General features: G+C 38.1%; 1 protein-coding gene and 1 pseudogene across 5 annotated transcripts in view; both read left to right on the top strand.

The window, feature by feature from the left end:
* The window catches only part of Rc3h1 (ring finger and CCCH-type domains 1), an 86,520-nt gene that overhangs the window by 57,171 nt on the left and 15,716 nt on the right, over positions 1-13,633 (top strand). For all 5 annotated transcript variants that reach the window (XM_023710292.1, XM_023710293.1, XM_004626792.2 and 2 more), the window contains 3 exons: positions 1,469-1,601; positions 6,806-6,924; positions 10,584-10,696. In XM_023710292.1, coding sequence (XP_023566060.1) covers positions 1,469-1,601; positions 6,806-6,924; positions 10,584-10,696 — 365 coding nt within the window. The remainder of the gene's footprint in view (positions 1-1,468; positions 1,602-6,805; positions 6,925-10,583; positions 10,697-13,633) is intronic.
* LOC111815499 lies at positions 7,919-8,192 on the top strand (annotated as a pseudogene).

Below are 13,633 nucleotides of genomic sequence, written 5' to 3' on the forward strand. Positions count from 1 at the left end.
GGAGGGAGGGAGGGAGGGAGGGAGGGAGGGAGGGGCCTGAAAGCTCAGTGTACTAAAGCATCGGTTAGGCAGGGTGCAGAGACTGGCCCAGCCCTGCCCCTGGGCACACTGAGGCAGCAATTGAGACTGGGCATGGTGACGCTTGCCTGTAATCCCAGCACTTGGGAGGCTGAAAACAGGAGAATCACTACAAGTCAAATCTACATAGTAAGACCCTGTAGACCCTGTCCTAAATAGAGGGAAAAAATGGAAGGAAGGAAGGAAGGAAACAGGAAAGAAAGAAGGCAGGCAGGCATGTTATGGTCCTAGTGGTATTTTTCACATTTACTTAAATGTGTGCTATTTTTTAAAATAAATAACTTCTTTATTTTTTTGTTGCCAGAAATCAAATTCAGGACCTTGCGCTTACCAAGCAGGTGCTTGTGCTATTAAGCTATATCCCCATCCCTTAAAAAATAACTTTATACAAGCACAAGGGCTTGAGTTCTATCCCTGGTTCCGCAAAAAAAAAAAAAAAGACTTCATAAGTGACCATTTGGGAGGAAGAAGATGGTTATCTGCATTAAAAGCTAAATGTTTTTTTAAGTAATAACCCTTAGTTACTGTCACAAAGTTTTTTTCCCAGTTAAAGGTCATATGTATATTTAGCTGAAGGGACTTAATGTGTCAGTGTGTCTTCATAAGCCTTGGGGAAATAATACAATTTGAAAGCATCTGAGGGGCTGGTGAGATGGCTCAGTGGTCTAAAGCACCTACTTCAAACAAGCTAAGCTAAGCAAAACACAGGGACCGCGGTTCTATCCCTCAGCATCACATACCAGCCAGCCCCGCCCCCTGGTGGGCTGAGCTGGCCACACACACACACACACACAATAAATAAATAAACATTAAAAAAAAAAAGAAAAGAAAAGAAAGTGTCTGAGAATGTCATATTAGCTGGGCTAGTGGTGCATACATGTAATCCTAGCACTCAGGAGGCAGTGGAGAAGGATCGCTGCAAGTTTAAGGTGAGCCTCGACTACATAGCGAGACCCTGTCTGAAAAACAAAAAACAAAAAACGAAACAATCTCAAGCAAATAACAGGGCTTTGTTTTGTTGGTGGTGGTTTGTTTGTTTGTTTGAGCTGTAGTAGACTTTTAGTCCACTTAACAGATGGACTTCAGATTGATTCTATAAGATTTATATTCAACATCATAGTTTTTGATCTTAACAGAATTTGAACTCAAATTCAGTTTAACTGAACTCAGCACCTTTGTTCTTGCTTTTGTCCCTAAATTATATTTCCATGTACCAGTGTGTGGGTATAGAGACATACAGAGTTTATTCAGGTAGCAGGTAATTAAGCCTGGTCAAAGCAGAGGATGTGTGGATGACTAAAAATTAAATTTAATAAAAATTGTGGAAAAGGTTTTCTTTCTTTGAGGATTATCTGGTTTTTGGGAAAGTTAATATTTATCTTTTTTTAAGTTGCAGACCCCAGCCTCTTTTGCACAGAGTGTTCAGGAGCTAACAATCGCTCTCCAGAGGACTGGAGACCCAGCAAACTTGAACCGTCTAAGACCCCATTTGGAGCTATTAGCAAATATTGACCCTAGTCCAGGTAAATCCAATGAAAATGATGGCCTATGTGTGCCCTCGGTGCTGCAGAGTTTTTGCAATTGCCTTCTGTTATGTTCTTCTAGAATATTTTAGATCTTTTCTATAGTATTTCAGCTTTATCCTAAGTTTGTCTCCTTTTAGCTCATGTAATTTCACCTCACTTAGTATTTATTTAATAACTTCCACTGTGCTACTCAGTCATGAGAAAAATAGATCTCTTTGGGCCCCTTTGTTTTCTTTCTTTGCCAAAACTCATCTTTTTCTCATTTTTATATATTACATGTCTGTCATTGTATTCCCTTGGTTCCGTTTTGGTCTTCTCCATGGTACTTTGTTTTATTAAATACCCTCTCTTGCTTATCTTTATTTTTTCAAACCTTCTCTGCTCTTTCTCTTTGGCCTGAAAATGTTTAACTTATACCTAATAATTACATCTGACAGATGTCATATTCTATCTTATTCTAGCGTTTATTCTTCCTACTGAACCAAAATGCCTAATATTCACTAGAAGTTTCCTAGTGTCTATTTTCTCCTCTCCCTTCTCCTCTTCAATTCAAATTCAAATTACTTCATTTGTCTTCAGCTTTTGATATTTGTTGACTACCTGTTTTTTTTTTTAATTTTTTTAATTGTTTATTTATTGTGTGGGGGGGGGGGCTAGCTCAGCCCACCAGGGGGCGGGGCTGGCTGGCATGTGGTGCTGGGGGATTGAACCGCGGTCTCTGTGCTTTGCTTAGCTTAGCTTGTTCTAAGTAGGCGCTTTAGACCACTGAGCCATCTCACCAGCCCTGACTACCTGTTTGATACTCTTCTGACACCTTATCTTTCTGTGGCCTCATGTTCTCTTCTAACTAAAGTGCTGCTTCTTCCTTTATTAGTAGCACTCTACTTCAGCCCACAGAGGCATAGCTTCCAAGAAAGACATGAATGTTGGTAGGATGTTGTTTGTTATTCATTCTTAGCATCAGGTATTAATCCCTTTCTAGAAAAGACTCTCAGATATCTGTATGACTTTTATTTCTTCAGCATATCTGAGCCATTTTCCTAATGCTTGCTGAGAGTATCCATCTTCTGCCCATTTTTTTTTTTGCCCTGTTATTTTCAAATTGAGCTACTCTTCATTCCATGCCTGTTCATTCTCCTGTGCTTTGTGTTGCTGACCTCATTATTTGAGAAATGTAAGCTTAAAACCTCACTCTTCTGTTTTGCCTCATCTCTTTTCTTTCAGTTGCTCTGTACCATTTTAGAAAACAGAATTTATTGGTTCTTTAATTAAGTAATTGTCCCATGTTCTTTATTGCTGCTTATGTTGGGAGTCTCATTCTTTTTCCCTGAGGCTGAATACTTTCCAATTTTCTGTTCTGTTCCTCTTATGTAGTCTGCTTATTGCTACAAAGTCAGTCATTTCTCATCTTATATCCACTCTCAATTTTCAGGGATACTGCAGTACTTTTGTTTGTTTAATTTTATTTTATTTTTCATAATTTTATTGAGAAACAAAGAGTAATGAGACATTTTTCAAATCAAATTAGTAGGACAGTTTCAATAATACATTGCATATTGTTGTCTTCTTAGTGGTTATTCATTATACAAGATGCAAACATGATATCCTGTTTACAGACATTTTTAGAAGGAATCTTTCTATTTATTGAATTAAGAGAACGTAGCTGTCTATCTATCCTAATCATTTTGACTATACAGATACAAATGGTTGTTCATTTGTATCCCCTTTTTTTGTTTAGTCTTGTCATTTAAATATTATAGGTGTGTGAACTCAGCAAGATATTCCAGGGGCTGGTGAGATGGCTCAGTGGTCTAAAGCACCTACTTAGAACAAGCTTAGCAGAGCACTGGGACCATGGTTCAATCCCCCAGCACCACATGCCAGCCAGCCCCGCCCCCTGGTGGGCTGAGCTAGCCACACACACACACACACACACACACACACACACACACACAAATAAATAAATTTTTTAAAGAAAGATAGTCCAAAATAGTCCAGTAGTCCATAATAGTAGTGGGTTTTCCATATGACTGACAATGTCAGAAGTTGTTGACTTGAGCCTTTTACAGCTCAGCATAATAATATGGTTTTACTTTTTTTTTTCCATAATTTTTTTGAGAAATAAATAGCAATGAGACAGTTTCAAGTCAAATTAGTAGGACAGTTCCAATAATTAACACATTGCATACTGCCTTTCTAGTGGTTATTTGTTGTACAAGATGCAGACATGATATCCTATCTATAAACACTATTAGAACAAATCCCTCTAATCATTGAATTAAGAGAATGTAACTATATATCTATCCTAACCATTTTGAATACACAGATACAAAATGGTCATTCATCTATATCCCCTTTTTTTGTTTAGTTCCATCATTTAAATATTATAGGTGTGTGAGCTTAGCAAGATATTCCAAAATAGTTCAGAAGTCCATAATAGTATGGGTCTTCCACTTGACTGACAATGTCAGAAGTTGTTGACCTGAGTCCCCTACAGCTCAACAAACAACTTAGCTTTACTTCTTGTACTTCTTTTTTATACTTTTCTGCTGGATGGTTAAGACCAAGATAAAGCAAGACCTATGTAACAAGAATTGATACCGCAGTACTTACAGAATAAGCAGTAAAGATTCTGTTAACAGTCAAGATTTTCTGTGGGATTTGAGTTTTGCTTTTCTTTCTTTTTTTTTTTTTTGGTTGGTTTTCGTTTTATTTTTGTGGGGTTTTGTTTAAGATAGGGTCTTGCTATGCAGTTCAGCCAGGTCGTGAGCTCACTGTGTGGTCGAGGCTGGCCTCCAACTCATGGCAATCACGTCTCAGTCTCCCAAGTGCTGAGATTATAGGAGTGGGCAACCATGCCCAGCTTGTGGCTTTTTTTATTTATTCGTTTTGTGGTACTGAGGATTGAACCCTGGGACCAGTACTGAACTACATCCCCAACCCTTTTTATTTATTAGGTTGAAACCAGTCTTAGTAAATTGCCACAGCTGGCCTCAAACTGGTGATCCTCCTCTTTCAGCCTCCTAAGTAGCTAAGATTGCATGTGTGTACCACCATGCACAGTTCTCTTAATTTTTTTTATCAGCCTACTTTTGTAAGTTTGCTCAAGGGTAGCTGCTAAATCATGTGTTCCTAGAACACTTTTCCCACTTTTTTTCCCTGATCCTAAAGATAGAACTCAGGGCCTATGCACTGATTTACATCCCCAGCCTTTTTAATTTTAAGATAGGGTTTTGTGAAGTTGCACATGGTAGGTTCGAGCCCTAGCATAAATTGCTGAATTGCTATGGTGGTCATCTAATATAGCTGACACTTCCAGGGTGCATTTTCCTTTCACCTTTCCTGCCGCCACAGCAAAGACCCAATCAGCTTCTCAGATATTTCTAAACATCTCCTCAAGCTCCATCCCGAGCAAAAGTCCGTAAAAACCTCAGCTTCCTTTGTCTCAGGCTGGAGGATCTTCGTGATCCACCTGCCCTCAGTCCTCTCCACTAGATCCTCTCCATGTCTTTGGAGTTAATAAAGGTTTCTTTTATCTTTCCTATCTCTTTACTGCTTACAGGAAAACCTATGAGCACAGGCTGAGCTTGAACTTCTGATCCTGCCTTGGCCTCCTAGAGTGCTAAAATTATAGGCATGCATCACCACACTTGGCTTTAAGTAAATTCTGTAGCCAGTTCCAAAGGTCACTTGGATTTAACTTATCATCAGCATTTATAACATTGTCCTTTACTCTCTCTCTTCCATGAAGTTTTTCTCTTGGCTTGCAAGTCACCACCTCCTCCTAATTTCCTTTTTACTTTATTAGACTAGTCTCAAGTCCTCTGCTAACTTCCTGTCTCCATTGCTTCTGGTCTTGGAGTGTTTCCAGCTTTTAAATCTGTTCCTCTTTTAAGAGGGGTGGGTGTTTACTGTGCTATACCTCTTTTCTGTTTATGCCTATCTCCCTTCTAGTAAGTTTTCTCCTAGTATCTTCTGTAAAATTTTATGTATATTTGCTTCTTGTCTTTGCTTTATGTTTATCATTCATCATTAGCTAAACATGTTGTATTTTGATTATTGTCTTGTTTATTGTCTGGATACTGTCCTTGAACATGATAAAATTTTGTGTTTTTATCACTGTTGCTTTTCTAGCATCTAGAACATCTCAGAAGTAGTAGCTGTCCAAAAACTTACTTTTGAATGACTGTTCTTGCCACCTGGCTTTCCCCCTTTTTTTCCCTAGATGAAATTCTGTGAGTCCTTTGAAGTCCAGTTCACATACCATCACTGAAGTCTTTTGTGGTGCCTTTCACAGGAAGTCATCTCTATAAAGAAGTCTTCTCACTTGTTTTAATATACATTTTAGAGAATATTTTGTATTTAGCCTTGCAGTTCAATTTTCTATAATAAAGTCAGAGTGCTGGCACTGAGCAGATATTAAGTGATGACATTTGGAAAATTACTTTATATGATAACTCATCTATCCAATTTTTTATATAGTATTTTTTACTCCATATCTGACATATATATAAAACTTCAAAAATCGACATACACATCTGTAGTCCATAGTAAAGTTTTATGTGGTTCTCAGTGTTGGTTTGCATCTTGTTTTAAATTTTTAAGTGCCAGCACTTAAAAACTTAAATTTTGGCTGGGAGCATTGCTCAATGGTATAGTGTTTGCCTTGCATACACAGGGCGCTGGGTTCAGTCCCTTGTGTTGCAGAACAACAAAACAGAAACAAACAGAAATCTGGTAGGGGAAAAAATATAGTGAGCTTTACTTAAAGAGCTCAAATTTAAGTTGTCCCTGAGAAGCAGTAATATATTTGGTAGAAGCAGCCTTACATTTTCCCTTAACAGCTGTCTAAAACTCAGTGATAATCATAATCTTAGGATGATGGATATGCTTATCAGATTGACAGATACCTTGTCATTCTCTGTTGTCTTCAATACTAATGGTCTACTGACAGTTGTCATTATTGCCTGTCCTTTGTTACCTTCCTTTTTGCTGTGTTTGTTTTACTTTGCAACCTCACTGTTAAAAGAGTATGTCCATTCCTTTAAGATGATGATTAGGTAATTCATTTTATTATATGAAAAGCTGTATGAGCCTTAACTTAATTGCACTAACTTCTAGCACTCTTTTATTAACATTAGACAAAATATTGAATCACATTATAGTTTTTTTTGTTGTTGTTTTTTTAATTTCTTACATAGATGCTCCTCCTCCTACATGGGAACAACTAGAAAATGGGCTGGTTGCTGTGCGTACAGTGGTACATGGTCTGGTTGATTATATTCAGAACCACAGCAAAAAAGGAGCTGATCAACAGCAGGTAAGGGAGCAGTTTGAAATTCATAGATAAGCTGCTTTGGATTTAACTTAAAACTCCAGGTGGGCCATTGGTGGGTATATCTACAGATACAAAGCCCAGGGGCTGGGGATATATGCTCAGCAGCATAAGCGCCTGCCTGGCAAATGCAAGGTCCTGAATTTGATCTCTGGTACTGAGGAAACACACACACACACACACACACACACACACACACACGCTGCCAAAAAGGTCATAGCAATATTTTAATGCTGAATAAATTAGTATAATTGGTATAATAAATTGGTAATAAATTGGTAAACTAGTGGTTTAGCTTAGTAACTTTATCTGACAACATTGAAGTAAACCATATTGATCTAATGTGCTGAGGTCACTTTGAATATAACAGCATTTTTAGAGAAAGTAGATTCTCTTTTCCTCACTTTTTATTACATTTTGACAAAAGGTCTCAGTTTTTAGCCGGGTGTGGTGGCACACATCTGTAATGCAGCACTCAGGAGGCTAAGACAGGAAGATTGCCACAGGTCTGAGGCCAGCCTCAGCTAAATATTGAGTTCGAGACCAGCCTCAACTCGATAGTGAGACCCTATCTCAAAAAAGAAGTGTCACTTTTTATAAATAATGTTTTATCTCACCAAAGTTGCTCAGATATCTGTAGATGTTTTTCTGTATTGGTATTTTAAGTTTTCTCATTTGTAATGACTCTTAATCTGGTAATTTAAATTTTCTTTCTTTCTTTTTCTTTTTTTTAATGTATTACTGGGGAACAGTCCAAGGCCTTCACACCAAGCTACATTCTTAGCCCTTTTTTATTTTTTAGTTTAATTTTTTTTTTTTAATTTTGAGGGAGGGTCTTGCTGACTTGCCTATGCTGGGTTCAAACTTGCATTCCTCCTGCTTCAGCCTCCAAGAGTGCTTGAATTATAGACATACACCACCACCACACCTGGCTTTAAAATTTTAAAAAGTGAGCCTTTCCGTGGGTGACGACCTCCCCACGAGAACATGCCTCTCGCAAAAGATCTCCTTCATCCCTCTCCGGAGGAGGAAGAGAAGAAGCACAAGAAGAAGCGCCTGGTGTAGAGCCCCAATTCTTGGCTACTTCATGGACGTGAAGTGCCCAGAATGCTATGAAATCACCACAGTCTTTAGCCATGCACAGACGGTAGTTCTGTGTGTTGGCTGCTCCACTATCCTGTGCCAGCCTACAGGAGGGAAAGCAAGGCTCACAGAAGGATGTTCCTTCAGGAGGAAACAGCACTAACAGTACCCTCAATCAAGATGAGTGGGAAGCCATCCCAATAAATACATTTTGGATATAAAAAATAAATAAAAATAAGTGAAATGTGTGACACTAAATGGTAATACATTATAACTAGAGTTTCTGCTTATACAGCAAATGATTTTATTTTGTCATGATTTTATTTTAGGTTCATTAGCTGTTTTATAGTGATAAGCCTATGAACTTAAAATTCTATAATTTACCTATCATTAATAACAGGTCATTTAATACACTTTTTTCCTAGAAAGGCAGGAAATATAAATTTTCTTGTTAAATAAGTAGAACACTCTAAATATGACTTTCCTAATCAGTCTAAACTTGAACTTTATATGAAGAAAATAACAAAAATAATGAGACGAATTTGAAGATTCAACATAAAGTGATAAAATACACTAAATGAGGTTCAGTGGATTTCCTTATCTCATTAACTCCCGGGTCTGTTGTATTGCCTTATCCCTGAGTTGTAAATAGTAAATTTAATTTGTATCTTTGGAGATTTTCAAGCCCTGTGTATTTTTTCTGTATGTTGAGAATTGGCTATAGTCCAAGTATGGTGGTGCATGCCTATAATCCCAGTACTTGGGAGACTGAGGCAAAAGATATGCCATGAGTTCAAGGCCAGCCTGGCCTACACACTAAGATCCTGTCTCAAAAATAAAAAAGAGGGCTATGGAGATAGCTCAGCAGTCTAAGCACCTGCCTGGCAAGTGTAAGGACCTGGGTTTGATCCCCAGTACTTCATGCCTAGCTGGCCACCAGGACTGGGCATGGTGGTGCACACCTGTAATCCCAGCATTGGGGAGGCTAAAACAGGAGAATCACTTTCAGTCCAAACTGCGTAGTGAAACCCTGTACAAAAGAATTGGTTATAGAAGACAGGAGCAGAGATCACAAATTTGAGGCTCCCTGACAACTTAGTGAGATCCTGTTTTGTTATTTTTAAAAAGGGAGAGATGGGAGCTGGGAATATATAGTTCAGTGATAAGTGCATTTGCCTAGTATGTCAGTCCATCTATTCGAGCTCTAGCACTGAAAAGAAATTGGTTATTAGGACTTTTGATTTTGTGATGTATAATAAAATATATAGCTGTACTGAACATTGTACAAAAAATATGAGAAGAGAGTTTGTTCTTTCCTCAGAGCCTTAAACTGTTGGTTGGAGGCTGAGGCAAGAGGATCACTGTGAGTTGTAGGGCGGCCTAGGCTGCATAGCAAGACCCTATGTCAAACAGACATAAACTTCAAAAAAATCATACATCTCCCCTGAGATTTATTCAATAATTATATGATGCCATAAATTTGAGAATTAATATCAGCAGGTCAAAAAAGTCCACACTGAGGGCCAGCCAAATAGCTCAGCGGATTAAAGCACATGCAAGCAGATGAAGGAGTCAGGTTCAATCACGGGGCCTGCCATGCTGGCCCCGCCCCTGGGGCGCACTGAGACAGCAGAAGTCATTTATGATTTTTGACACAGTGACCTTCCCATACTTTTTTTTTTTTTTAATTTTATGTGTGTGTGTGTGTGTGTGTGTGTGGCCAGCTCAGCCCGCCTGGGGGTGGGGCTGGCTGGCATGTGGTGCTGGGGGATTGAACCGCAGTCCATGTGTTTTGCTAAGCTTGTTCAAAGTAGGTGCTTTAGACCACTGAGCCATCTCCCCAGCCCCTTCCCATACTTTTGCTCTGCATAGTTTTTTTGGGTGTTTTGTTTGGTTTTGGTTTTTAGGGGGTTTTGTTTTGTGGTTTGATTTAGTTTTGTAGTTGTTTTGAGATGAACTCACTATATAGTTCAGTCTGGCCTTGAACTCAGGCCATCCTGCCTCAGCCTCCTGAGAGCTAGGCATGTGTGTGCTATCACACTTGGCATTGTTCTGTGTAGTGTAGATAAACATGGGACTCATCTAAATTACTCATCTAGACTATCAGGATCTTAAACTGACAATAGAAAATTAATGGTTTTTTAAAATGTTTTTTATTTTATTGAGAAAACAAATATCAGTGAGACAGTTTCAAAGCTGAATAATAGGACAGTTTCAATAATTCATACATTGTACATTATTATCTTATTAGTGATTATCCAAGAAGCAGACAGGATATCCTATCCAAACACTATTTAGTACAAATCTTTCTTCTCATTGAATTAAGCGAAAGTAGCTGTATATCTATCCTAACTATTCTGTATATACAAATACAAAATCGTCCTTCCTTTGTATCCCCTTTTTTTGTTTAGTCCTGTCAGAGATGGGTATTCCACTGGCATCTAAATACTATAGGAGCGTGAATTCAGCAAAACAATCCAACACTGTCCAGCAGTCCACAGGGTTTTTTTTTTGTTTTGATGGTCTTTGTTTTATATCTAATGTTCTGATTTTGTTTGTAGCCTCCACAGCATAGCAAGTATAAAACGTACATGTGTCGAGATATGAAGCAGCGGGGAGGATGCCCTCGTGGAGCCAGCTGTACATTTGCACACTCACAGGAGGAACTAGAAAAGTAAGTATAAAGATCATAAGACTTGACTTTTAGAATAACATAAAAACAGAATATTTCTCTGACTTCGAGAAGTAAAAAAATGAATAGTAAATTTTCAGAGAATTGAAAACATAATTTCTTTTTTCTTTTTCTTTTTTTTTTTTTTTTTGTTTTGTTTTTGGCGGAACCAGGGATTAAACTCAGGCCCTTGCACTTGCCAGGGAAGCGCTTATTCCCCTGAGCCATCTCCCCAGCCCCCTGAAAACATAATTTCTTAAAGAGTAGTGTCTTCAGCTTTAATTACATTGTTCCTAGAGATAGAAGCTAGTTTTTTTGGTGAGTTAAATCTAAATTTAAGTTGTTCATTTGCTTCATTTTGTTTTGTGTTTTGTTGTTATTTGTGATACTGGGATTGATCCTGGGACTTTCACATGAAGCTACATTTCTTTTAAGTTAGTTTTTCTTTTGAAACAAATCTTACTAAAAGGTCTTGAACTTGTGCTCCTCTTACTTGGCCATCAGAGTGCAAGGATTATAGGCATACAGCACCACACTGAACTTGAATAATAAACTCCAATGTCAGTTATACATCAAAATCCTTTAATATCATAGAAATGTCGTAAGTATTTTCCACAAGTAAATTATATCTTAAATTATATCTACCAGCCACTGTAGTAATATGACACTTAGAGCAATGTTTAATTTGGTCTCAAGAGAGACTAGTAACTAATCACCTATATCCTAAGCTAAAGTGAATGTATAGACTATGGTATTGCACAGGATTAGATAGCTCAATGAAATATAATGGAGAATATAGAAAGAGTGAAAAACATGAAATCAGCACTTGTGGTCAAGGTAACATTTTAACAGTGAAATAACTGCTATACATTTGAAAAATTTTATCCTGATCTTTACAATTGAATGAAGCATTTTACCTGTATACATAAGTAATCAAAAGTTTCAATATGTAGGAAGGAAAGCAGAGTACTAAGAAGTGTTTTTGTTGTTGCTAAGTCTTAAGGGAGGAAGTAATTCTTTATGAGTGGCAATCCTGCATCCATAATAGGATTGATAAATATTATATAAAAATAAAAAATAAGACAGTAAATACCACAGTTAAAGAGAAGCTAGGCATGGTGACATATACCTGTAATCCTACTACTTGGAAAGCTGGGGCAGAAAGAGTGCTGTGAGATCAAAGCCAGCCTAGGCTACATAGCAAGACTGTCTCAAAAACTGAGAGTGATTGAGAGAGCAAGATCCTTGACACATGATGAGCTCCTGCAGATCTATAAGGAGGAGAAACCATGGGTTACTGGATCATAAGTAGTGTTCTAATCCTGTGTTGCTTGAACAAAAGAGGGTTGTTTGGCAAATGATTTTGTGATTCTACAGGGTCCAGACAGTACAGAGCAGAATCTCTGTAAGGGCTCCGTAGGTTGTGTCATGACATGGTGTAAAAGCAGAAAGAGCTACACTGTGATTTAATGTGTGGCTTGTTCTTGCACAGACTGATTCATTCTGCAACTCCAGCATTAGCACCTTCCATGAACAATGACTTCATTCCCTTCCCCTAGCTACCCCCTCCTAAAGGTTCTGCCACCTTGCTACATTGCTGCACTGGGGACCAAGCTTCCAGCACATACCCTTTGGTGGGCACATTTAACCCATGACTAACCCATAGCAAACAGACAATTCACAGAGCTAATACCAATGGCCATCACACATGTAATATGTTCAGTCTCAATAGTCATTAAAGAAATGTAAATTAAACTTTTTGCACTATTAAATTAACATTGACTCATGCTACCCAGTATTTCATAAGGTATTAAAAAACATTTTCTTAGGGGCCGGGAAGATGGCTCAGTAGAATAAGCGCTTCCCTGGCAAGTGCAAGGGCCTGAGTTCATTCCTCAGTTCTGCAAATAAATAAATAATAAAAAACATTTTCTTGTATTATCAGAAGTTACTAATAGTTTTAGAGAACAGTATAGCATTATGAAAGTTTATAATATGTACACTGTTGACATATATGCACACTGGTTATTCACACAAGGGTAGAAATATATATACATAGCTATCAGATATAAGGAATTTTTTTTTTTTTTTTTTTTTTTGGCTTCGAATGCCTTCAGGGCAGGTTTGGCTGGCTTGAGTTGTGGGAATCAAACCACAGCAACCTGAGCCTGACTGCTTGGTTGAAGCAGCCACTTAAAGAACTGAGCTAAGGGGCAGGCCCCCTATCAGATACAGAATTTAACATTTTAATAGCAAAAAAAAAAAAACCTAAGATGAACTGACAGAAGGGAACATTAAAGATTAATTAAAAATTAAATATTGAATTTTTAATTAAATATTAAAAATTAAAGGGCTAGCCAAATAGCTCAGTGGATTAAAGTGCCTGGTTAGGCAGATGCAGCAACAGGGGTTCGATCCCCAGCATGCTGTGTCCCTGCCCATATCCCCCCAACTCCCCCCCCCCCCATTGAGACTGGGCGTGGTGGCGCATGCTTGTAAGCCCAGCTCTTGGGAGGCTGAACACAGGCAGATCATTATGAGTCCAATCTACATAGTGAGAACCTGTAGACCCTGTCCTAAAATACAAAAAAGATAAATAGGGAAAAGTCACTGTAATACATGACCCTGTTTCTTTAATAATCTTGATATGGTTGTTAAACATGGTGTCTAGAACAAAAAAATATGTGTAATTCTTAACAGTGGTTACCCCTGAGCCAAGCATGGTGGTGTGTTCCTATAACCCCAGCACTTGGGAGGTTGAGGCAGAGGAGGATCATTGTGAGTTTGAGACCAGCCTGGGCTACAAAGTGAGCTTAAGGCCAGCCTGAGCTGCATGTAATAAGACCCTCTCTTAAAAAAAAAAAAGACTGAAAACCCCCATAAAATCTTAAATGTTTCAGATTTAAAAAACATAGAAAAATAACAGCACTATTCTAGTAG

The sequence above is a fragment of the Octodon degus genome, unplaced genomic scaffold (assembly GCF_000260255.1).
Source record: "Octodon degus isolate 3935 unplaced genomic scaffold, OctDeg1.0 scaffold00017, whole genome shotgun sequence".
Lineage (NCBI taxonomy): Eukaryota > Metazoa > Chordata > Mammalia > Rodentia > Octodontidae > Octodon > Octodon degus.